Source organism: Apus apus, chromosome 7 (assembly GCF_020740795.1).
Source record: "Apus apus isolate bApuApu2 chromosome 7, bApuApu2.pri.cur, whole genome shotgun sequence".
NCBI lineage: Eukaryota > Metazoa > Chordata > Aves > Apodiformes > Apodidae > Apus > Apus apus.
The window spans coordinates 21,107,895-21,133,159 of record NC_067288.1 but is presented as its reverse complement, the minus strand read 5'-3'; the positions used below and the strand labels follow the sequence as shown (position 1 = coordinate 21,133,159).

The following is a 25,265-nucleotide window of genomic DNA, read 5'->3' as shown; positions in this document are numbered from 1 at the left end:
AAAATAGCTCTTTGGGTTTTGGTAAGTGAGCTAATGCTGATGTTGAGATTCAGCCTGGGAGCAAGTGACTACCACAGGTTTTGTTCAGGATGGCAGGAGAAGGGTGTGAGCCAGCTGCTGAGATGTCAGGTACAATAGCAGGTATGAAAGAAGTCCCAAAGACCACAGTGATAAGTTTAGGGGTAAAATGTAATTTGTGAGACACATAGATCTTCCTTTTCTTGGCTCTGTAAGAAGGGACCTCAGCTGGGGAAGTGTTTCACTTTGGACTCCATACTTAAAAAGGAAAATGGAGACAATTTCAAGAGAGTCCAAAAGAGTAACAGTGAGTGTGACCAGGGATCTGCAAAACACAACTGTGAGTGCAGGCTGGATGGTGCTGAGTTTGTGTTTAGTGCAGTGAAGGGAAAGGTCATGTATAGTGGGGTCTTCTGTTGTGAAAATGAGACAGGCAGTGTTCTGGCTTCTGTGTGCTGTGCATAGGAAGAGCAGTCATGAATTTAAACAACAGCAAGAGAAATTCTGATTAGACATTAGGAAAAACTTTCCAATGATAAGACTAATGAAACGGGAAGATAGAGTGCCTGGGGAGCACGTGAGTCTCTCTTATTGGAGTCTGTAAAACCAGCCTAGACAAAGTCAGAAATGATTTAGGGGAGGTGATGCTGCCCTCAGGCAGGTGCATGGACTAGATGTCTCTCTTAAAGCTCAGGCTCCTGGAGGCATGTGATTAGATGGGAATTTCAGCTTCTATTAAAGAAAGAGAAATGGTCACTCTCCCTCACAGTTGCAAGGAAGCAACTGAAAATAAGAGCCAGGTTTGATGCCAGTGCAGAACCCAAAATGCAACTCAAGATTTCTCTTGGAGGAAATACAGCCTTTGACATGGGGCTCCAGTGCCTGGGTGCTGGGAGCAGGCAATGAGCTTCATGTAAGCTCATCTTACCCCAAATGTTTCATGACTTTTCTGTGTTCTTGCCAGTTCTCTTTTGTTTTGGTTTTGATGTCTATTTCCATTCCCACTTTTCTTGGATGTAAGAATTGTTTAAATGCATTGAGTTGTTGGGTGTCTGCATATGTGTACTTTATGGTAGGTAGTGATGGAGAAAAATTTGGGATCAGATGCTTCTCCAAACACCTTTTGACAGGGTTAATCATGTACAGACTAACTTACCTAGGACAGAAGCACAGAGAGAGTCCTTGCTGTGTGTGCAGGTGGACATCCTTTGGGAAGTCAGCATAGCACTGGTTCAGCAAAAGTCCTGCTGTCCCTCACTGCAGAGGTGATGCCTTCAAAATACCTGTTTTGGTTAGTGTAATAAAAATTTAGAAGTGAGGAAAAGACCTATAAGGTCATCTTGGTTTCTGCTCCTGAGGACCAGTGCAAGGCTGTTCACTTGGAAATTGCTTTAGTTAAAATAATAATTGAGGCGAAGGTTGGAAACTGGTGAGGTAGATCAGTTAGGCTAGTGCTGTCCTTACTATGTCCCTTTTCCATTTTAATTGCCTTGGAAAAAAAAAGGAAAATCAGAGGCTTTAAAAGCTCTGATTTTTCCTGCTCTTCAACCCCCCGCCCCCTCCCCGATCTTGGAGGCATCAACTCTCATCTGTCAAAGTGTAAATCAGCAATTAAAACACAAACAGCGAAATGCCAAAGATGACCCGAAGCAGAAAGCAACTGACAAACAAGTCCGGACAAATCGGCGGATAATTTATAAGCATTGCCCTAAAATCTAATTATTTGGCAATTCGAATTTGCAGCCGGCCAGGGCTGTGCAATAAATTTAACCCGCCATAAATTATTTAGGAGCAGCCCGTGGTGTAAATCAAAAACACGAGTGTTTGTTTAAGAAATAAGCTCCTTGTGCATAAAATGACTTTTCTGTAAAGGGTTGGACTGGGGGAAACATCCCTGAACAAAACAAGCTGGTGCTGAGTCTGTCCCCTCTCCACAGGGACTCCCTTGTCTCTTCCACCCTTACCTTTTTTGAAGGTGTGAAGAGGTCTTTTGGTAGCAAGTTCTATATCTTTCTTTATTAGAAAAAAATCCCTTTCTCTCAACGGCCTCTACTTGGTTTTATTGCATTTTGAACAGTCAGCTCTGATTTTTATGGGCATCTTTTATCTTTGTGTTTATTAAACTTCTTCATGTGGGGGTGGGTGTAAGGGATAAATTATCCTCTGGTAGTTTTTGAACTGTGCAGGCAACACAGTCTTTCTCAAATATATAAATCAGTGTCCTGAGTGTGCCCTGTCCACTTTGTATGTGAACATCTGGACTAAAAGGTTTGAGACCCGGGAAGTTCTTGCTGGGCACCGTATTCTTTTTGTCTAATGATGTTAGTGCTCCTCAGATCCAAAATTATAAGTAAGAAGATTCTTTTGTGAGAATTAGTGTAACTTCAGGTGCCTTCTTCTCTGAACTTGAGATCTGTTACAGGAAATTATTTAGCAAGTAGAGTTGTGTGCTTGTTAATTTCTTTTAATTGCAAGACAATCAGGACAGCTGAATTTGTGCATACCTGCTCCAGTGCTAAAGGGAGGAGGCTTTAATTTAGGATGGTTGGGTAGGGAAAGGCTGGGTTTATAGCAGTGCTTTCACATGCCCTTAGGAATCTTTCAATTCCTTCTTAAAATCAAGTGCCCAGCCATTCTGCAGTTACCGTGCAGCCTCCTCCTGCTACTCAGCCCACTGACCTGGGACAGCCAGGTTTCATGGGAGTCTTGCACACAGGACCTCTTAAAAAAAGAAAAAAATTCAGAACAAGCATCACACAGATTTGCTTGAAGTACCAAGCAATCATAAATACAAGGTTGTTGAGAGTAGACCTGCAGCTCTGTTGACTCCTATTGTTACCATGTTTGGGGGCATAGCTGAGGGAGGGACAGGGTGCCGATGTCTTTTCCTTTAAGCATGTTAATATTGATTTTAGAAGCTCTGTGTTCCAACAATATAAATGCAAATGCCTTGTAATTGGGAGCTGCGTGCAGAATTTCTCAACAGAAAACATGTTCAACTTTTCATGACAATGAAAGGAAAATAAAAAGCTGCTTATTTATTGCTGGTGGCTTGAATCCTGGATTTCCTTTCAAGTTACTTTGCAGTGCTAAATAAAATAGCTAATTGCAGTGCTCACAAAATTCAAATGGGTACATTTATTCTTCTGGTAGCTTGTGGCATTCAGCATTGTTTCAGCACATCCATAACTTCTGGCTGCCCTGTAAGGAAAAGCTGGGGGGGGGGAAGGCTTAGAAGCCCCAAATGCTTCTGGCCTACATCACTGCTGAGGCTGGAACAGGTACTAAGTGTTGGAAATTGAAGTGGGTGAGGATCTCAAGGTAACACTTAGATGTTTGGACTCCAGTAAAAGAAAGGAATTGTTAGTGAACCTCTTCACTTGAATTCCCTTGTGCTCCTCACCTCCACCTTTCCCACCTGGGAAGAAGCAGCAAATCTCCTTGATGGAGATGGAGCTTAGTGCGTTGAGCTCATCGGGCTGCAGTGAAACATGAGAGAGCGCCTGGCTGCCTCCTGCATCACAGTCTGTTGGGGGGTTGTGTGTGTGTGTGTCTCTAAGTGCTCACCATTTCATAATAATTACTAATGAAATTCTAGATCTGTAATAACATTTTGGAGATCTAAAACAAACCATATGCTTGTAAAAAAAAAAAAAAGAGAGGAAAAAAAAGTGGAAACAGATCAACTTTAAGCCATAAATTCTTGGTAATAGAGGCCTCTTTTTTTCCCTCCTTTCTGTTTATGTTTGATAGATATTTTTGTTTCTGCAGGAATGTCAACTCTTAATTTCATGATGTATCATGGGCTTAAGAAAATTGAATTTAATAAAGGCAAAAGATGAATGGCACCTTTAAAGGTCCCAACACTTGTCTTTATTAGCAGGACAAACTGCAGGGTCTCCAAACACTGCTTCTCTCCAAATGAAAGTTTAAATGAAAAGTACAGCAGTGTCACAGGTTAAATTTCATTGCAGGACTGGCTAACGTCGTTAGTGAGGAGTGGGGCTGATTTCATGGGGCTGGTATCTGTTGCCTTAGATACCAGTGGAGCAAACACTGCCAGAGACTGGAAAAAAAATCTCTGCTATAGGAAGCGTGCAGACAAACAGCCTGTTGGGAAAGGTCCTTTACCACTTGCTTCAAAAACTGACCAAAGAAGCCCAGAAGATGGGCTGTGCTTTCTCCTGAGACAATCAATTCAATCCTGGGGTTCCACTGCTGCTCCTGGCCACATGCTTCCCACAGACCTGCAGTAATTTTGGATATTGTTAAATTTGCCACATTTTTTTAGTGTGGCTTTTTATTTCCTCCGTCTGTCTTAATCCGGCCCTCCTGGAAGTGCTTTTTGCCTTTGGTTCTGGAAGGTGAGCAATGCCTTTGTGTATCAGATCAGCAGCAGGGCTGTCTTTCACTCTTGCTTTGCATCCAGCCACTTGATGGCCCCTGAGGATGTTTCTGGTCCCTCAGGACTGATCTCCACATGGCGGTGCAGCCCTGCTGTGAAATCCAGCTGGTGCTTGTCTCTCTCCAGGAGTGGGAATGCTTGCCTTGCCCTGCTGTGGGCTTGCCTGCTTCTGTGGTCACCCCCTGGGTAGGGTGCTGACCTGAGGGGCAATTAGTTGGTCCAGCTTGTTTGAAGGGTGGGGTGGTGTTATCCTGGGGTTAAGCCTGGCTCTGTTACAACATCCTGTCCATTGGCTTCAAACTTTTCAGTCCATTTTCTTCCTGAACAGGAGTTTGCTGCTTTCAGAGCCTAGCTGTGGTAGTTATTTTCAAGGGAGGATCAGCTTATCCATAGTTTCTTGTGCAGATTGAGTTTCTCATGTTGCCCTGGATCGTCCTGGGTGGCTGAAGCTGGTGAGTTTGGCTGCACCACAACAGGTGATCTGGTTCTGCACTTCCAACCCATAGTTGGAGTTTCATCACTTTCTTTGGGAAACTTGGTGACTTCCGGTGGGGTGGTACAGTCATGGGGAATGATGTGCCTGACTATCTGCCTCATTGTGCCTGCATGATACACTCTGAGTGTGGCACAGCCAGCCTTGGGGGAACAGTTAAGCAGCTCTGCAGCTTGACTGCTTGGTGTCTACACTTGGGCACCCCAGCACTGTTAACAGGACTTTATTTTTGAACTTTCTGTCTCAGCGACACGTGCTCCCCACATGCACTGATCTGGGCTGTGTGCTCCTGGGAGCTGCTCTGCTGCAGCCACTGTTTCTGTCCACTGTGGAAATGGGATGTTTCTTCTGGCTATTTAAATTATTTGTTGTTCCCATTTACCCACCCATCCCCTTGCCCTCCCTTTGCCTGCTGGAGTGGTGATGTCATCAGCTCATATGTATGACCTCACGATAATTTCCGCCTGTGGGTCATGGGGTTTGCAGTCAGGGTCCAAAAGCTGTGTTAGTTCCTCTGCAGCGGCTGTGTTTTCCACATGCTAATTTTACTCAAAGGAGTTGGATATTTTTTTTTTTATTTCTTACTTGTCTTCCAGATGTTTTCAGGCAGGGTTTTTTTTGTTGTTAAACTAATTCCATTCATGTTTTAAAAATTTATGAAAACACTAATAAAAATGTCAAAGTGGTAAAAATGTTAGCTTTTGCTCTGCTTTGATTAAATTTTGCAAACTGTTTTTGAATATTAAAAAGCAATATTTTTTTTTCTCTCTCTCTCTCTGTTTTTCTCCAGAAGTGATTTGAGAGGCTTGTTGCATGGATATCACTCAGTGGGCTCATTTGCACTCCAGAACCTCAGTGCCATGCATCTCTATTAAATAACATAGACAAATTATTCTTTAAAGACACCAAACAAATTGTCACTTCTCCTCTTACATTAAACTGGGAGGAGAGGGAGTAGAGAAGGAGGGGGGTGAACACAAAGGATTTTATTACATTTATTCAGTGGGTTGCTTTTTTAATTTCATGTATATTTTTTAATAATTGAGAAATCCATTGCAACTGATTTCTTTAAACTTTTTATTAACAGATCCATGTAAATTTTTGATTGCTGATTATTCAAATAATTGAACATTCTTCTGATGGAGCGTTTTTATTTCCCTATCAGCATAAATTAGCTACAAAGAGGAAAATTAAGCAGGGCTTGCTACTGTGCCATATCCCATAGGGATGGATTGTGGGAGGGGAGCTTCCAGCTCTTCACTCTATTGGAGGTGAAGAGTGCTCCTCAGCCTCTTCTGGGAATGAGGTGCTTCATGCAGAAGGTCCTGTTGTTTGGCTGGTGGTGTCCTCCAAAAGGACAGCAAGGTGGAGTGGGTGAGACTGGTCTTGTGGAGGGCACAGACCCTGGGATGTCCTTGCTAAACTGACGTGAGCCCCCATTCCAAATGTGTCTCCACGTTTCCTGGGTAGTGCTGGCATGTGCGAGTGGAGCCAGACCTTCTTCCTTAGGCAGCCACATGTGCAGTTGCAGTGCTGAGTGCAGGGACATTCCTGCTGTCCCTTCCAGCTGCTGTGAGCATTGGCACCATCCTCCTCCATGCTCATGGTGTTGGATGTGCTCTGTGCACCAGCACCACTCACCACCCTTTGTGGTGCAGAGCTTCATGTTAGGCTTGTATTTGTTTGGGACTGTCAAGCTCCTCTTTTTACAGCCAGCTTGCTAGGCAGGATCATTTCCAGCTTCATTTTTTGTTGGTTTTAAATGAACAGCTGCTTTTCTTTTTGTCCTCTTCAGGAAATCATCGAATTCCCTATCCTGAAGCTGAATGGCAGGACGATGGAGATTGAATCCACCTTTCACATGTATGTTCAGCCTGTGGTGCATCCCCAGCTTACGCCCTTCTGTACAGAGGTAAAGTGCAAAGGTTCCCTGGTGCTTCAAGAGTCTCCCTGGGAAGCAGGTTTCCATTGCACCAGGGGTTGGGGCTGCCTCTTCACAGTGCAGCTGCAAGATTGCAAGTCATGCCAGTCTTGACTTAACAAGGGGAATAATTTTTTGCCATTGTGGTATCATGTAAAGGCCTCAGTTTGGATTAATAAATAACTCTAGCTATGATCTGCTAAGATCAGTTGTGTTTACCACTATCAAACATCTAACTGGGTGACCACAAAATAAAAGCAGTCATGTTAGCTGATGCTCAAAAATCTTGTAGCCTCTGTAAGCTCTTCGTGATTGTGCCATGCTGTTCTTTGGTGGGAAGGTCAAAGAGAGCATGGTCCATGGGAAGAAAGTGTTGTATGCCTGCATGTTTCAGAGGCTCTAAATGACTATCCCATGGGCCTGCCTCTAGGGATTTGATGTATCCTTCAGAATGGTGGAATAACCCATACTTGTATTTTTAAAACCTTCTTTTTGATGTCATGCTTCTGGGGCACTTGAAATGATTGAAGTGGCCTCTTGTTACTTGGTTACTGTCATTGTTGAGGACAGCTGCTCTCAAGCTGCAGCCAGCTTTCCCCAGATACAGAAGAGAGGATGAAGGTGGCAAATACAATCTCTAATGGTTCAAAGGAAATGTGGAGGGAAGGGAGCAGGGGTTATTGAGTTTTTGTTTTTTTTCTTTACTCAACATAAAAATTTAACTGTTTCTGCAAGCATGTTCTTCCTTCCTGCTGTAGCCATCAAAGCAAAGTTTCTAAGTTACTTTTACTTTGAGCTTTATTCCATTTACTCCACTATTTTGATGTTGGCCAATCAATGACTAAAGTACTGACTGTGGGAAACAGGGCATCTGAGGTCTTAATTCCATCCTGATCTCATCCAGGATCATTGAAACCATGATGTGTTTTCCCCAACCTCTGTAGCTGCAGGTCTAGGTCCTTGAAGTATGTATCCTGTGTGTACCAACTTGCTGAAAAAATGACTCCTCTGTTTTAGGTGCAGTCCCCTCCAGAACCAACTAGTCCCTTCCATATTTCCACCTTGTAAAAACAAATACTTTTTTTATTCCATTCTCTTATACTTAAAAAACAGCTGAAGGTATTTTATTTAAGCTTAAAAAAAAAAAAAAACGAGCACAGAAAACATTCCCAGCTGAGGGGCTTTCAGAAAGCTATAAATGTGTGAAAACAGCAGAGGGTTATAGTGGAAACAGTTTTGCAACCTTAATGCTAAAAGGCTGGGCAACTACTTTGGCTGTCCTTATCCCCATGAGACTTGCTGGACATATGCTCATACAAATGTGATAAGTCTCACAGCTTGCACCTCATCTTTGCTAAGAGCAATGTCTTCTTCAAGAGTGGAGCCCAACATGTCTGGTTTGTATGTCATCTAAATTCTAGAGAGAAGTTGTCTCACTCATTAACTTCCATCAAAATTCCTTTTTCTGGAAATTCCTTTGTGTCCTCCTGCCCTGCTGCTACAGGCTACAGCTCAGTTGTTGCTTGAGAGTCTGCAGGACTTGCGTGGTGTGGCTGTTTGAGCTGAACGGAGCCTCCAGCCTGAGCATGCTGAGGGCTTCTCTGAGTGCTGAGCTGTGACCAAGCCATTCAGCCCATCTAATTCTCCCACACTGTGGTACCCATTTCTGTGCCTTCTCTTGCTCTTGGAGGCCTGGAGTTGGTGTTTCTGCAGGTTTGTCTCTCCTGCGTGGACTCCTCGAGCAAGTGAGGCCACATGTGTGTGCTGGCTGTGTGTTTGCAGGAGTCCTCAGGACAGCCACAGGTGTCCCAGCTGCAGCACTGCACTGCAGATTCTCTTGCTGATTTCAGTCTGGTGTCTTGTGTCCAGGGGTGGATAAAAATGGGCAGTGCTGAGGCCAACAGGCAAAGTGTTTGCAGAATCCCCACCACTGTGTATCAGTGGCACAAAATGGTCTAACTCTCCAGGTTTGGCAAGTTCTTGGTTATTAACAGCCTGGGTTAGGGAGCTGGTTTTAATCCTAGCCTGGAAACCACTGGCTCCACAGCAATCCCTCATGCACAGCATGGCCCCTTTCTCTGCTGGCTTGGTGGTCTCCCTGCCTGTTGCAGGGGCTGCTGTGAGATCCAGGGAGTGGGGTCATGTAGGAGGGGTAATGGCTTGTCACTGGGCCCTGTGTCTGGGGCTGCCTTTGAAATCCCACCCTGAGAGCCACAGGTGAGCTGGTTGTGCTGAGGACTTACTAACAGTTGCAAAAAATATGCATTTGTATTTGCAGCTGGTTTTTTGCAGTGGCTGCTTAGAGACCTGTGGGGTTGGTGGTTCAGGGTCAGCATCGTGCCCCTGGCATAGGTTCCCCTGAGACCTTGGGGACATGGCCAAGGCGTGCAGTGTGTCCAGCTCCTGTGGAGCTGATACCTGCACAGCTCCAGCGTTTGCCATTGACTTTCTGCTGGTTTATGTTTTCTGAAAAATATCCATTTTGCTAAATGCCAGTAAAGGGCTTTGTCTAGGCACCTCTGCTTAGAAAGGGTGAGATTTATTGGCCTCTTTTGTCTACAAAGAAAGACCAGGCCTGATTATCAGATTGTGCACCAGAGACAAGTGCTTAGGTAATCAGCAAACTGTCTTGGAGTAGAAATACGATGGTTTTCCAGATAAACTCTGTAGGAAAAGCAGTGGTGTTGACATTATAGGAGAGCCTGTCTGCTGTACTGCTGCTTTCTCCTCCACTCGCTGCCTTTGCTGGGAAGCAGTAGGACTGCCTGGTATAGACTTTATGTGAGAGGATTTTGAGGTTTGCTCAACATTACTCCTTGGGTCTGGCATACCTCTCACATCTCCCTTCTTGAAGAAGACCACAGAGCACAGGAAGGATGTTTGCAAGTGGTCACCCTCAAGGCATTCCTTTGCTTAGCTTTTGGTCTGTCCTTTTTCCTCCAACTCCTCACACCAGTGACCAGGAGCACATCTTCCAGTGCTGGCTCAATCTGTAGCCCTCATCTGGTGCCCCTCCTCTTCATCTGCTTTTTTAAAACAACAGGTCATTGTGCTTGGTTGTAGTGAGGAGCCTGCTGAACATCTAGACAGAGAAGGTAGAAAGTGCTTGCAAGTGGTTAGAAGCTGTTGTGAAGTATATAAAGCTCATTATGCCCCTTTAGAAGATGCAAGTGGTTTCTTTGATGCCAAGCAAAGTTTATACCAACAGCTTAAGTGAAAGATTCCCTCTACACAGAAGGTGCTTGTACAGGCTTTTTCATGGTACTTTGCTCTCTTTTTATGATTAATTTTTATTGTTGTTGTTTTGTTTTTTTTCCTGAAGGACCAGACAGTAAAAATACAGAAAGATAAATGCCTTATAGCTTATGTTCCTGAGTACCATGTGGTTCTTGGGATCACCAGTGAAACTTTACAATTGTGCAGTTTTATGTTTTTATGCTTTGTCAAAGCTGCAAGACCAGATAGTGCTGCAGAGACCCAATGCACTAGGTTGGGTGTTACAGATGGATTTAGCTGATAACAGAAAGGGTGAGGAACTAGAATTCTGTTCCCTTTTGAGCACTCTGACCTGTATTGAAAGATACCCATGGAGCATGTATATCCCTTTATATTCATGTGTGCAATTCTGCAGCATGGTTCTTGCACATATGTGTTTGGCGGCGTGTTCTTGTATGGATAAATTGGTACTTTGGCCTGGCAGGGAAGGAGTCTTGGGCTGGATCAATCAGTGACTCTTTGGTGAGACCCCTGCATCTGCCTTCCTGTTCCTCCATCCTCCTGGTGGGAAATGTCTGGATAAGGTCATTTCTCCCTGTATTCCCATGACCATCAGGTGTGTAGCACTGAGTAGACACAGTGCTGAAGGTGCCTGGAGTGGTAGAAGCCATTTATGTCAGTGCTGGCCATGATACCAAAAGGTTGCCTGTCATTCTTAGTACAGGAAAGACATGGACCTGTTGAGTGAGTCCACTGGAGGGCCACAGAAATGGTCAGCGTGGTGGAACATCTCTCCTGTGAGGAAAGGCTGAGAGACTTGCAGTTGTTCAGCCTTGAGAACAGAAGGCTCTAGGGAGACCTTATTGCAGACTTTTAATACTTACAGGGGACTTTCAAGAAAGATGGGGACAGACTTTTTGACAGGGCAAGGGTTAATGGGTTTAAACTAAAAGGTGGTAGATTCAGGCTAAATATAAGGAATAAATTTTTTACAGTGAGGGTGGTGAAACACTGCCACAGGTTGCCCAGAGAGGAGGTGGTAGATGCCCCATCCCTGAAAACATTCAAGTTCATGTTGGTGCTCTGAGCAACATGATCTAGTTGAAGATGTTCCTGCTCACTGAAGGGTTGTTGGACTAGATGACCTTTAAGGATCCCTTCCAACCCAAACTATGCTATGATCCTTTCTCAGAAGCTCATTTTTCAGACACTTCTAGAGGTTTGATTTGAGAGGCAGAGCCAGCTCATGTCAGTAGGTGAGCTGTCAGCCTCTGCCAGGGTGATGCCTGGAGAGAAATAAGTCAAGAGAAGCAAAAAACAAGCCAGGGAGCTTTAAAAGCTGTTCTAAAGAGTCTTGCATTAATCTCTCCAATCTGTTTGCTTTTCAGAGTATGGGAAGTCTGTAGATAGCAGCTGTTACCCAATTAAAATACAGATTAATATAAAAACAGTTTCTAGAATATAAAAGAGTCTGTGTCCCTCCACTTCCTTAAAATTCCATCTCATAATGGCTTGATGAACTTGAGAAACCCACCTAGAGGAACTCTATTCTTAAAATTAAAATACTCTTTCCTTAAAAGGTATATATTACCATTCTGTGGAAGTAAGTATGAGAAAATAATCTTTCCACTTACAGCTTATTCAGTGAGTCAGGTATTTGGTATTCATTAAATGTAATTACAGTTTAATTGGAGTTTAATCTCTTTTTTTTTCCCCTTTCCTCTGAGTTCAGTGCTGTAAGCCAAGCAGCCAAAGACAGAGGTAGAAACCATTGAGCTTCTTTCAGTTATCACACATTTAATAAAGTGGAGCCCCGTGGTTTGGGCAAGGACTTATGTTTCATGAGTAGGTTGAGCTGATCTGTGTGGAAGAGTTACTCCTGGGTGGTGGGGGCCTGTCAGCACTGGACCCTATGGCTTCTGGAGACTTGGATGTGTGTGCAGGCAGCAGGACATGCTCCTAGGCTGTGTTTGACCTTTATTTTATGAAAACGTGTGAGATGTGTAGCTTCAGGAAAGTGCCATATGAAGTGAAATCCTGTAGTGTGCACTTGTTTTAATAATGATTTTTTTAATTACTTGGGTGCATTGATGGCAAGCTACTGACCTCCGATATTCAATATGTTAAAAGACAGTTTTGTCAGTTGGAAGGCAGACAGAAAAATTATCCGTTTTCCATGTGCCTCAAGCTATCCTGGGCAGACACAGGCAGAAGCCCATGAGACGGATTCCTTTATGCATGTGTCTAGCTTTAAACAGCCAAGCAGTCCAGGCACAGTCAGTAGGACTGTCTGTTGGCAGGACCTGTTCCTAAGGAACCTCTTGAAAAACAGAGTAGACCAGGGTTCTGGGAGAAAGTGTTTTTCTTCAGATTTCATTCAATTGTTTTAAATACAATTTCATAATGCAAAGGGATGCTGGGATGGACCTTGGGACAGTGTGTGTGCTGGCTGCCCGGTGCTGGGGTGGGTGACTGGGTCTGTTCTGAGCCTCACAGTTATCTATTCTGTCCATATAACACTGTGCAATGTTGGTGTCACTGCAATAGCAGGGGAATGGTAGTTGTCAAACAATCAGTGACAAGACAGCATCAAAACTGATCAAATGCCTGTTGAAGAAGGGCAGTGTTTAGGTATCACAGTGGTATGCGAAGCAGAGGGCACCACTGTTCTCCAAGTGGATCCTGCCCTGCTGAGAGCTTGCTGTTTTCTGGTGTGGGTAGGAGCCCCCCTATATCTCTATGATTGGGATAAAGCTATGCCCTTGCCTGTGGCTGGGGAGCTGCCAGAGTCACTCTGCTGTGGCTAGCTCCTCCTCAGCCATGTCCAAGTGGGTCACAGGAGCATGTTTGGGTTGCAGTGAGATGGACAGGAGAGGAGACCTCTCTAATGATCTTTTGAGTGCTGCTCTGATGCCTGCTTTCTGTTTGTCTCTCATTTCAGCTGACTGGGATTATTCAAGGCATGGTGGATGGACAGCCGAGCCTCCAGCAAGTGCTTGAGGTAAGCAGAGTAACCTTTAGTTCCTGAACTCTGACCTCTGGTCCTGTCGTTCCCTCTTCATCTCTTTCCCTGCACCCTCCCCTTGCTGAGAATCGAACCGCGTAATTTGACTATGATTACAGCTTCATTAGAATAACATTTGCTGTCACATTGGTGACACACTGCTGAGAGTATTGAACCATTGATCTGTCATCTCCAGCTGTTCATGTCAAGGGTGCTGACAAGAGATCCAAACTCCTGCCAGTAGATAGGAGAAGAGGTGATTCTTGCTTGCACCAGTTCTAAAGCACCAAGACAGTGCTCAAGACCACTGCTTCAGGAGCTTCTGCCTTCTTTTTCTTTCTCCTCCCTCACCACTTTATTAAATTAAGTTTTTCTACCTATTTAAATGCTTAATAGTACATGTAGTATAGAAAGAAAATGCCTCTAAAATCTAATTTGGGGGATGTGCAAATGCAGATATAGCCCTAATAATGCCATCTGCTAAATGTTGAATTCCTACAGCATTTAGGGCTTAATTAGCTTGCAAGTATTTCTCTATCAATAGCTTTTGTTGGTAGTCAAATAGTGAAGGAAACCTCCTCAAGCAGAGCCTGCTTGGGATGCAGGTTGGTATTCGATGCATTATCTCTGTCAGGATTTCCATTGCTGTGTTTTCTAATTGTTCCTAATCAGAATAATTGCAACAATTGCTTATCTGAGGAAATAAAATTAAAGGCTTTAAAATCTTCCATGGTCACAGCACTTCACAGGCACTGACATGAAGGAGTTCAGAAGGTGTTAGTGCTGCTGTTCCTTGCTCCAAGGAACCTTATAGGGCTGGCTGGAAGAGCCTGGCAGCCCGAGGAAGGCAGTAGTGTGGCAGAGAGGCTGGCTGCTGCTTTCAGGGGAGCTTTAGTTCAGAGAGCTCTTGTACTACAATTGATCACAGAAGGGCTGTGGCAGTGAGATGAGGCCAAAGATGGTGCTCTTTGAAGGTGACACCTTGCATCCATGCAAACCCCCAGCTCTCCTTGGTGCTCTCCAGAGAGCACATAGCAGCAGTGTGTCTGTGAGCATACAGGTGCCTGTGTGGGCTGCCGCAGGAGGGAGACTCCTCTTTGCTTGGATGGGTGAATGTACATTGCTGCTGTGGGAGTATTGCAGAAAATGCTTCATTCTGTTTCTACAGAAGCTTCTTAAGAGTGTGGAAACATTTCTGTAGATTTCTTCTATTTGGACTGAAAAGGTGTTCACACAGCAGCATGTTTCTAGTTTAAAATGGGATTCGGGTCAGGCAGGTCCTGGGACATGCAAGTTTATTCAGGAGCAGAAGGCATCAACTGAGGGAAAAGAGGAGTGATTTCTCTTGCTGCTAGTGAGGCTGCATAATTGCAGCTGACTGCCTATCACCTGCCACCAGAAGATTTTGGGCACATCATTTCCTAGTTCTAGCTGGAATAAATGCCTATGCAAGGGTTTTAGACTAGGTTAGTTCCTCTTGGTTAATCCCCAAGGTGGATGTTCTTCCTCAAGATTAACATGACCCATTTCTGAAGTGGATCCAGAACTTCTGTCCCTATGGGAAGCTGATCAGGAATAGTGGATTCACTTTAAATGCACAGTGTGCCCTGAGCAAGCACCTCCTCAGAACTTTAAGACAAAAAGAGAGATCCCTTGGAAGAGGAAGGGGACACATGACTTTGCTTGTTACTGCTGCACAGTGCCTGTGTGTGCCCAGTCCTTCCATTTCTCCCCCTCTCTCATCTCCCCTTGTGAATCGGAGCATGTGAAGAATGCTGTAGGTGAGGGATGCCATCCCAGGATGCCCATGTGTTCTCCTTACTGGAGGAACACAAGTTGCACTCACTATGAACCCATTTGGCACAGGGAGTGGAAAAGTGGAGGAGGAATGCCAGGTAGCGGTGCAGTAGTATCGTCCCATTAATGCTGCACAACTTCCATTCCTCCACAAGCAGAGCTGCTGTGGTGTCTGATAAGATCATCTCTGCTCTGGTTGCTTGATGTCTCCTATCAGAAATCTTCAAAGGTCCAAACGTGCTGTTGTTGAGATGGCAAGCAAAGAAAGAAGAGAGAAGGGGAGAGGGTGGATAAGATCACAATTTTCTTCTCTCTTGATTGCAAGCAGCTTATCTGAGTTTAACTGTTGTGGCTCGGCCTGTCTCTGCAAAACTCATCCCCTTTTCTTGCCTTCCTTTCAGAGGGTTGATGAGTGGATGGCGAAGGAAGGCCTCTTAGATCCCAGCGTCAAGTCGATTTTTGTGACCTGTGGAGACTGGGATTTGAAAGTGATGTGAGTATGGAAGGGGAGGGAGATTTTTCTAGGCTTTATTGCTCTGCGCTTGCCTGTAGCATGTATGTCTTTGTCCTTGCAGTCTCTAGTCTTTGTTTCTTAGGGAAATAATTGTTTTTCATGCATAATTGGGAGTGGAGGGTTGTGAAGACAAGCCACCTGAAGATGGATGGGTGCTGGGCATTGTGCAGGGTCACTGCCTAAGATACTCCTTATAGTGAGTGAATCCTTTCAGAGTCCCAAGAGCGGTTTAAACTGGAGCTTTAAACTGGATAAATTGTTTTCCCTTTTATCCAATATGCTTTCCAAAGGAGTGGATATTTCTGAGGCCATACATGTCTGTTTCTATACAACCAAATCAAGCAATGGTCCTTACCTGACTTCCACATGTGATGCTTTGTTTTTGTCATCTTGGCACACTAACTATATGTGACTCACAAAGTAGTCTTTGGAAGGAGTGCAAGCCAAGTCTGGAATGCTTCATGGGTGTTGTTATTGTTAAGGTCATCATCATCAGCTGGGCAACTGTATCTGGAGGGTACCAGGTGGGGGGACCCACACCAGGATCTGCAAGTGTCAGTGTATGTGTGTGCTTTGTTATGAAAATAGCTAAACCACCAACATAAAAAGTTATTTTTAAAAATGGTGTTAAATGTCTAAGAACTAATTAGTTTAATCTGTAAGGTGTTCATGGGTCAGTGTCATATTGTGCTGAGTTCACTTGGATTCTTACAATCTTGCTTCAGCTTTTCATTTCCTCAGAGTGCTGGATAAAGACTCCTGTTATTATCACACTGGTAAAGATGGGCTTGACACATCCAATGCTAAACTGACATCCACAACTCGTTAGTAGTGTTACTTCATTTTCACTGTGACGTTTGTTTCGTCAAGTCAGAAGCCTAAATAAACTGCATACAGCCTGGGAGCAGTCAGCACCAGTTCTTTCCTGCAGAGTGGTCTTTGTAGAATGGCAGCTCCTTGCCTCTTCTTGGTGTGATTAGTGAGACATGAGGTATGAGGACCAAAGCAACAGCACAAGTGCTAGGGGAGATGAGAGATCTGCCATGCTCCAGACAGGAGTGTGGTATGTGAGCTTCTGAGTCAAAATTTGAGTCTCTGCTGGGGCAGTGTCCATAGCTGGTATGTATTTCCAATTCCTGTGTTACTGGTTTAAATTAAGAGTGAGGCTTATTTTTCTTTACGTATCTTGTTTAAACTTGGATTAGAGACCAGCAGAAGGACAGCTGCAGGGATGTGCTAAACTTCTGTTTCTCATCTGTTCTCTTTTCTCAATTTTTTACTCCTATATTGCTGTTCTGAGACTGTTCTGTCCAGTTTACAGCTTTTTGTGATGGTTGTGAGGAACAGACTTACCTTTGCTCAAAGCTCATCTTTTCATCACTTTCACAGTGGGATAATAAGGCTCCCAGATAATATGCTAACTTGGTGTCTGAATGGAGGAGACAAACTTCTGAATGTTTTTTTTTTTTTCTTCAGAGTTCTACAGAGGGCAAGTAGGGGTAAAGATGAGCCCCATTTCTGGTGAGCCATAGGGATTGTGGGGTGAGCTGGATCAGCAGGACATGCAGTTCTGGAGCAGAGATACTCAGTTCTCCATTTGCAGTGGTCTCTTGCATGGCTTGTTCCTCACTAGTCAACTGGAAAATAAGACTTCATTCCTGGCCATGGAGTTGCAGCAAGTGGTTCATTTCTCCCTCTTCCTTTTAAGTTTTGGGTTGTGTGTTTTGTTTTTTTTTTTAAACCATTAACTTCAGAATTCAATCCCAAAGCATCTCCAGGGCGAAGCAGAAAATACGTTTTGTGTTTCCAAGCACATGGATGGTGGGAGTCTGGCTGCAGCTGCTCAGTGAGTAGCACATCACACTGCTCGGTCGCCGATTGGGTGGTGCAGTAACATCACATCTCATTAGTGTGGTGCCAGTGAATGAGGCTTGAGTGAGGACTCCCTGCCAATTCTGACTTGTCTCATTTCCCACTGCTTTTATCCGTCACCACAAATGCTGAGTCTCCCTCCTGAACTAATTAAGTTTGCGTGTGTTTAGACACATTGCCAAATAGGGTTTAGCAAAGCAGAACTGAGCATCTCTTTTTAAAAAGGGAAGGCAGCTGAAACAAGGCCACTCGAATAGGGAGATAGAGCCTGAGAGATGTGGAACATCTAGGAGGTATTCCAGGGGATCAACCTGTCCTTCTCTACAAGACTTGTGGTGTAGCTGGTGCCCTTTTGCTACCATGTTGAGACCACATGCTGGGCACAGGAGGCACTGGGGCAGAGGTCCACGTTTGGAGGAGTGTGTTGGTAGAAGTGTTGCATGGTAGAAGCCCCACTGAGTTCCAGAGGAATTTGGGACAATGAGGTGAGTGCAGTGCAGGGCTTCCTGGCTTAGTGAGTGGCAACTTGGAGCAGGTTCATTCCTAACTCCTTATCTTCCTTAATAATGATAACTGCTTACACAGTGTGATTTCCTATCCTCCATTGTCCTTAGCTTGGCTCTTGGTGGGAAACCATGCAGCCTTGTTTCTGGCTTCTCCAGTGATGACCTAGGCATTTAGTTTGACTTCTGTCTGCATGTGCTATTGAAGAGCTGAGGCATGGTATCTTCTGGACGGGCCTGTCTGCTGCGAGAGATCCCAGTAGATGCCACTGGTAGGTGCCAGGGCACTGGGAGATGCAGTGGGGTGAGCAAGCTGGATGGAGGCTGGGGAAGTGGCTAGAATAAAGAGGAGGAATATACAAGCCTGTCAGTTGTGAATGTGGGAACAAGGTGGAGAAATGGCCCTGTCAAAGCTGGGAGATGCAATATGTGTAGCACTCCTAGCTCTGCTGATGGTGTCTAGCAGTATCTGAGTCTGCAGGATTCAGGATGGAAGCTCAGCTGCTACAGGATCTATGAAGCCTCGAATTGGCTCAGGGATCTTCAAGGAATGAGGCACTATGTGTCTACAGACTTGATTTCTCTTGAATGGTGGAGCTTTCTTGGGAGATCACAAAGCTGTTTGGCTTCCCTCTGACAACAGGGAGTGTTAGTCCCAAGGTGCTGAATGCCCAGAAGAGGACACCCAAGCATCTGGGGAGAGCTCATGGAGGTTCAACATGAGTCAAGGTCCTCAGCCATGCCACCAAAGACCTTGTCATGGATGTGGTGCTCCTTCAGAAGGAGAGTCCTCTGTTGGAGGGATTTGGTCACTGCTGGAGAGAGCCTATTGCATGGGAGGGCTCAGAAATAGAGCACTGATCCTCTACTGGCTGCACTTGGATCAACTGGCTTTCAGCGCTCGGTGTGTGTGAACCAAGCTGGAGTCAGGGAGACAGCAGCTCTCCTGCCACCGCTCCCCTTCCCTCTTGTTAAGATGCAATTTCTTTAATGAGGAAAACCTCTTGAGTAGGAACATCACCTTTCTGAAGGCTTGTCCTGACAAGGCAGTTCAAGCCGACAGAGTCGCATATCAACTTCAGCAAATATCAGTCACTCATTACAGAGACTCTTCTTCCCCCACTCCCCAGCAACACCCCTCGTTCCCAGACAAGGGAATGAATCACACTCCTGCTCTTGAATACATCATGACAAGTTGTGGTTCTAATGAGAGAGGGCCATTCATTCTGGGTGGAAAGTTCCCTGTGTAGACACAGAAATGTTATTAATTAAAGAGAGCTACCTGAAGCAAAAGATGAAAGGAGCACCAGACCTGCCAAGTTAAAATATGAGTGGGGATACAGCCTCGTTAGGCACACGGTTCTCAGGCCTCTGAGTCCTCAGCAGGAGGATTCCTTTAGCCTGTTGCAAGGAGCTGTCCTCCAAGTTTAGCAGCTCCAGGGATGGATTCAGATACCTGGCATAGTCTGCTTTAGTGCTTGGACCTCATCCTGTACTGGGGTTGGAACTGCCACTATTCATTAAGCAAATTACATTGATTTGGCATTGGTTGGTGAGGGTAACATGCCTCTGAAGGGCTGAGGGTGCTGCTGACTGCAGGAAGCAGTTTTAGTGGGAAAGAGGGTACTTGGTGCCTGCCAGGGTTGAGCCCTTATAATGTAAGCTCTGCAGTATGGTTTGTCTCCTCTGAAATGTCAAATTGCCTCCTTCCATGTACAGAACTAGTTTGCCTGCTCTTAAGCACAATATGAATTAATCTTGGTAAGCAAAGAAGCATTTACAATGTGTTCCTAGCTACAGAGCTGAGATGTGGTGAGGTTAAGTGATATGCCTGTGGTTGGGCAGGCAGAGACAGGAGCTGAAGCCACATGTGCAGAATCTCAGCCCAGCACCTTAATGTCAAGAGCATCAGTTAATCCTTCTCCTTCCAGCTCTGGATCATTCTGCAAATGTGTTGAACATAGGTAAAAGTGTGTGGCTTTGGTCTATGTACCTCTAACATGAGGATCCTGGTGCTGCACTTATTGTGGCTCATCAGAACATGCTAATTTATGTCTTTACAGGAAACTACTGCTCAGAAGTTTATTTTCTTAAATAAGTGTTAAAAGGCAAGTACTCCTTAATATAGTGATAAAACACAGTGAAGTGTCTTGAAATGTTTATAGCCCTTGGTGCTCTTCCTAGGTTACATATTAGTAAATTCTGAGCAGTAAATTACACCATTGCTTGATTTTATCTTACTATTTAAATTCTTTCTTTACAAGTTACGCAGGCTGGGAGGACGCTTGCCTTCTCAGACCAGCTTCAAGCATGGCAATGAGTTGGTCTTTCCAACCTTCTGTCCTGGAGGCTTTGTTTGAGATCAACCTTAGGTCATGAATGAAGAGGGATTGGTGGTGTTAGTGTTCCTTGTGCATGCTGTTCTTTATCCTAGTACCGAGGAGGGGAGTGGTAGTCTCTGCCTGGGGGAGAAATTGCGGACAGCTACTGAATTGGGTGAGTGGGACCTTTTAGGTAGAGGTGGGAAGAAGCAGAAGGTGTAGGTTGGGCTGGTTGGGTGGCAGCAGTGCAGGAGGTAAGTTCAGAGGGTGGTGGCATGGTTTAAACCCAGCCTGCAGCTGAGCACCGCACAGCTGCTCTGTCACTCCCCCTGGTGAGATGAGAGAGAGAATAAGAAGAGTAAAAGTGAGAAAACTCATGGTTTGAGATAAAGACAGTTTGACAAGTAAAGCAAAAGCCACTCACACAAGCAAGGCAAAACAAGGAATTCATTCACTACTTCCCATCCACAGGCAGGTGTTCAGCCGTCCCCAGGAAAGCAGGCCTGCATCATGAATGGTTACTTGGGGAGGCAAATGCCATCACTCAGAACTTCCCCTCCTTCCTTCTTCCACCACCTTTTATTGCTGAGCATGGCATAATATGACGTGTAATGTTGAGGTCAGCTGTCCCAGCTGTGTCCCCTCCCACCTTCTTGAGTACCCCCACCCTACTTACTGGTTAGGTGGGGCGAGAAGCAGAAGAGGCCTTGGCTCAGTGCAAGCACTGCTCAGCAGTAATGAAAACATCCCTGTAATTATCCCTGTTGTTTTCAGCACAAATCCAAAACAGTCTCACACTAACTGCTATGAAGAAAATTAACTCTATCCCAGACAAAAACAGCACAGGTGGTTTTCAGAGTAACAAGAGCAAGCTGGTAACTGAAAGATAACATAGTAATCTTGTGTTTAAAAATAATAAAACAATTCCTTTCCAACTAAGATACTTGGATTAGCTTGTTGCTGTTGCTTTTAGTGGAGATCGTTTTGCTGACCAAGCCTATGGTGTATCTCTTCACATGGTTACCTTGTCTGAAGGAAGAGGGTGGTGTGAACTACAGTGCACGGATGGGACTGAGTATTCAGGGTCAAGAACCTTTCAAGTCAGCTTTGCTGATGGAGTCATTCATGTAATTACATCCTAAAGTGCTTTGCCAGAGCTAAGCACGGCAGCCTTGTGAGCATGCTCTTCTCTAGCACTTATAGGGAGTAGCATTGACCCCATTCACTTCTGCAACCCTTCAGTCCAGCTTTTTGTTTTTCAAGGAAGTGATATCACTTATGAAAAATAAATTGTGGATGTTGCAGTTCACCCTCTGTACTCTTACATAAAATTAATGTAGCACACTTGGTTTTTCTTGTCCTGCAACAGTTCCCCTGGCTGTCTCCTGTTCTTGACTTTGTTTGAAATCCACTGATTGCATGAGCTCTGGGAATGCCTTTGGGTTAAGCTTTGGACATGAAATTTTCGCATAGGGATCATCATGCAGTGGGCTCTCACCTTCAGGTCTGCTGCTTGTCTGGCAGGTCATAGGAAAGGCATTTGTCATAGTCAGGGCTGTAGTGGCCACAGATTTATTGAGCTGTGATGCCCAACACACTCTGGGAAGCACAGACTCTGCTGCCTGGGAATTAGGATCAAAGAAGTTGGAAGCAGCATGGAAGATGATGGAGAAACTTGGAATAAATTTACAGGGTAGAGTGGAGTGAGACACATTGCATCAAGAACATAATTTCCAGCACTAAACTGTTGAGATAAGACAATGAATGGAGGTGGATTTTCCATCCCTGGGTAACTTATCTCAAGCTGCATTTGGCAACAGCCATGCTGAACTGATTGTAAGCCATTGGTCTCAGTGTCATCTGCTTATACAGTAAGGAACCATAATTCCCTTGGCAGCAAGAATTGCTAAGGTGAATTCTGTGCCCAGTATTATAATGAATATGGGCAAAACAGTTTCAAAATAATTTGGTCTGTAATGGGTATTTGATAAAAAAGCACACCCCGGCCTCTGTTTCTATGAGAGAGCCCTCTAATAGCAGCTCAACATCATGGTTATCCTGGGCCCTGGGGAACTGAAAAGCTGTTTGGCTTGGGGACTGTGGAGGATAAACCACTGGAGGGCTGTTTGCCCTCTGAGTATTGTTGTCTGCCACATGTGTGAAAAATAGGGTTAGCTTCACAAAGTGTGAATTCTCTTTATTGCTTCAAAAACCTTAATTTTTCCAGCGTTAGACAGATGTAGTGTTTCATGCTGGGGCTGAAATGTCAGCTGTCTCCCTTTGGATCCCAACTCTTCTTAATTCCCAGCTGAAGCCAAGCAGTTGCATGTTGGCACCAGAGCTGCCTTCCCGGTGGCTTGGCTGGGAGTGGTGCTCTCCTGGCTTCTCTGCTCAGAGAGTTCTGCTTAAAAAATACTGCCAGCCTGAGAGCAGTGTCCTTCCCCTTTTGCTTGGTCCATTCAAGCCTTGTGTAATTCAGTAGCTTTCTTGAAAGCATTTTATTTTGTATGCGTGTTTGTTCCCGGTTGGGAACCATTTTCCTCGATGGGTTCAGTCCCTTTCCTCCTGAAGCTCCTGGCTGGCAAAGACCTACTGGGCCATCTTGAGGTCATCCCTGGTATTTTCCCTCCAGCGCATTATCTTGTGCTGTGTCCAGCAATTCTCCGTATCCTGAGGAGTGGATGTCTGGGTGTGTGCAGGACTCAGGAGGATGCTGGAGCTGTAGACTAACTATTGGAGCTGAGTCTGTTCCATCTTGGAGTCACCTTTTTCTGTGGGTTTGGCCAGGGTACTGCCTTCAGCCTGACACCACTAAGGTTGTCTTGTGCTCAGAGATTGATCTGGACCAGGTCTTAGCAATGATGTGAGGCATATGGAGGTGGTACCAGAAGAAAGAGCAGCATAGAGAAGGTGATGGGAAGAAGACTGAGGAAGTGGTGTGATGTGCTGGCAGGGCTGTGTGCGGGAGGCTTGTGCTGCCCAGGACTTCATCCTGCCTTGGTTCCAGCAGCTTGGCCTGCCTCTCTTTAAGCAAGACTTTCTACTCTCTTCTGCCCAGCACTTACACTCTGGGACACCGTTTGTTTTCCCTCTGTAGGTGCCTCTTCAGTTTTTCCATCTGGGTGTTGACCCAGGTCTCGGTGCTGACTGTTGGCCAGTCTGCTGGAGGTGCCTGGGCACCAGCTGAGCTCAGCTCCTCATCCCTGTCTGGAGTCACATGTGTCTTTTGCAAACTGGGATGGAGGGAGGAGGCTGGTGGGAGGTTGCCAAAACCTCTCCTCTAGCTCACTGTGCACCTAGCTCTGAAGAGAACTGTTACATTTTATGGACCGTTTAGCTTCCCAATGGTGATCCTAATTCTTCACACCATGTATGTGCCATTTCTTGGTTATTAAATGGACCCCTGAAAAGGAGCTGCCCTCTGAGTCAGTGCTCTTCCATACACTTAATTGCAGGTGGGTTTTGCTTAAGCTGTGAGGCTTAATATTTCCAAACTCCCTGTGCTAAGAGGGTGAATTAATACCCAGGTCTCCCTGCGGCTGTGGGGACTGACCCTTGTTCACCATCAGTAAGAGTCAGGAGAAGAATGCCTATACAGGGAGTAACTCAAACTTTGAATTGCTTTGGAGGAAGTCCACTTGCTTTATGCATGGAGATCAAGAGCCCTTTAAGGGCTGGCTGGCCAGGTGTCTCAGTCTTTCATCTCTATATCCTTATATTGTGTGACACTTCAGGTGCCAAAATAGCTTCCATTCCTTGGGGGCCCAAGCAAGGTCCACGCTTAGTGGGAAAGGACTGACAAGTCAGCTGAAGAATGGATGACTGTGGTTGCACAGCAGGTGTGAGATGGATGGATGGGAGGTTCTGGTCAAGTCACTGTGTCACGTATCAGAAAACAGAGATGGCAAGCTGTTAGGCTATATATTTCAGGTGTGAGGAAGCTGCCAAGGTCCCTGGCATTGTGAAATGCTAAGTGAAATGTTACTGCCACGTGGAGCACAGCAGTGTGTCAGCATTAATGAAACTGGTGTAGGGAGTGCACGTGTGGCCAGTCTGGAGGGTTAATGTGTGTGAGGGTGATAAGTTTAGGCAGGGGTTTGTCATCAGAGTTGCCATGCTTGGGAAGCAGTCTAATGGCAAGACCACATGAAAAGAAATTGGAGCCTCCAATGAAAGCGCTGAGAGTCATCAGTTGCCAAAGTTTTTTTGCACTTGCTTCAGGCCTGAAGCTAATCGCTGGCTTAAGGGGCTCTAAGCACCTGGGTCTTGCATTGGCTTTATAGGTAAGGTGAAATTAAGAAGGGGCTAAGTAATTAATTCCTCTTGCTGTGACCAGGATAGGAGATGATTCTGACTTGCCCCTTCTTCTCAGAAGTTTCTTTAGAAGCTGGTAAGGACTCTGGTTGTGAAATCCAGGAAGCAAAGAGGATCCCTGGGTGCCTGACAATTCCTTTGCTGGTTCTCTCTCGCAGGCAGCCTCAGGCTGCCTGTCTCTTTGTTAAGAGAGTGACAGCAATGTGACACCGTGAAAATAATTACTAACAAATCACGGTGGTGACTGCAAACAGCTCGCTGTCTTCAGAGGCATGTCAGGGAGCATTAGAGCAGGGCCGTGGGAGCAGCAGAGCGGCTAGGGGCTCTTTCTCTGCTCTAGGCTGAGGGAAGATCTTTGGAGACCTTTGGCACCCGCCACCCCCGCATCCATCCCTTCTTGTTGGCTTTTACTTTCTTTCTTCCCTTCCCTGCCTTTCCCATCAATAATTAAGTGCATTAATTGCACAGTGAGTTCAGGAAAGCGCAAATGTTAAGACTGGGCTTCTGCCTTCTTTGGATTCAGCAACCAGCTGCAGAGCAGCAGAGGAATTTCTGAAGGGGTATCGTGGGCAGAAGCACATCCAAGCTGTGTTTCCTATCTTGCAGCCCTTGTGTGCTGCCCTGTGTAGTAATCTTTATTAGCAGTGTGTCCCTAGGAATTCATGAGCTGCTGGTACAGTAGGAGAATGGCCTGTGTCTTATCCTTAGGAGCCTACAGTTTCACTGAACCTGAAAGTAGGCTTGTATTTGTGCAGAGCATCATGGCAAATGTGCAGTCCACTGACAACTCCAGGAAAAAGAGTTGGCAGAGGAACAAGAAGGCCTTCCAGGATGCAGTAGGGATGGTGCCGGTCAGCATGGCTGAAGCTGCAGGGAAAAATGATCCC

General features: G+C 45.3%; 1 protein-coding gene across 3 annotated transcripts in view; it reads left to right on the top strand.

The window, feature by feature from the left end:
• Positions 1-25,265, top strand: part of ERI3 (ERI1 exoribonuclease family member 3) — a 131,729-nt gene that overhangs the window by 16,731 nt on the left and 89,733 nt on the right. For all 3 annotated transcript variants that reach the window (XM_051624670.1, XM_051624671.1, XM_051624672.1), the window contains exons 3-5: positions 6,712-6,828; positions 12,995-13,054; positions 15,256-15,347. In XM_051624670.1, coding sequence (XP_051480630.1) covers positions 6,712-6,828; positions 12,995-13,054; positions 15,256-15,347 — 269 coding nt within the window. The remainder of the gene's footprint in view (positions 1-6,711; positions 6,829-12,994; positions 13,055-15,255; positions 15,348-25,265) is intronic.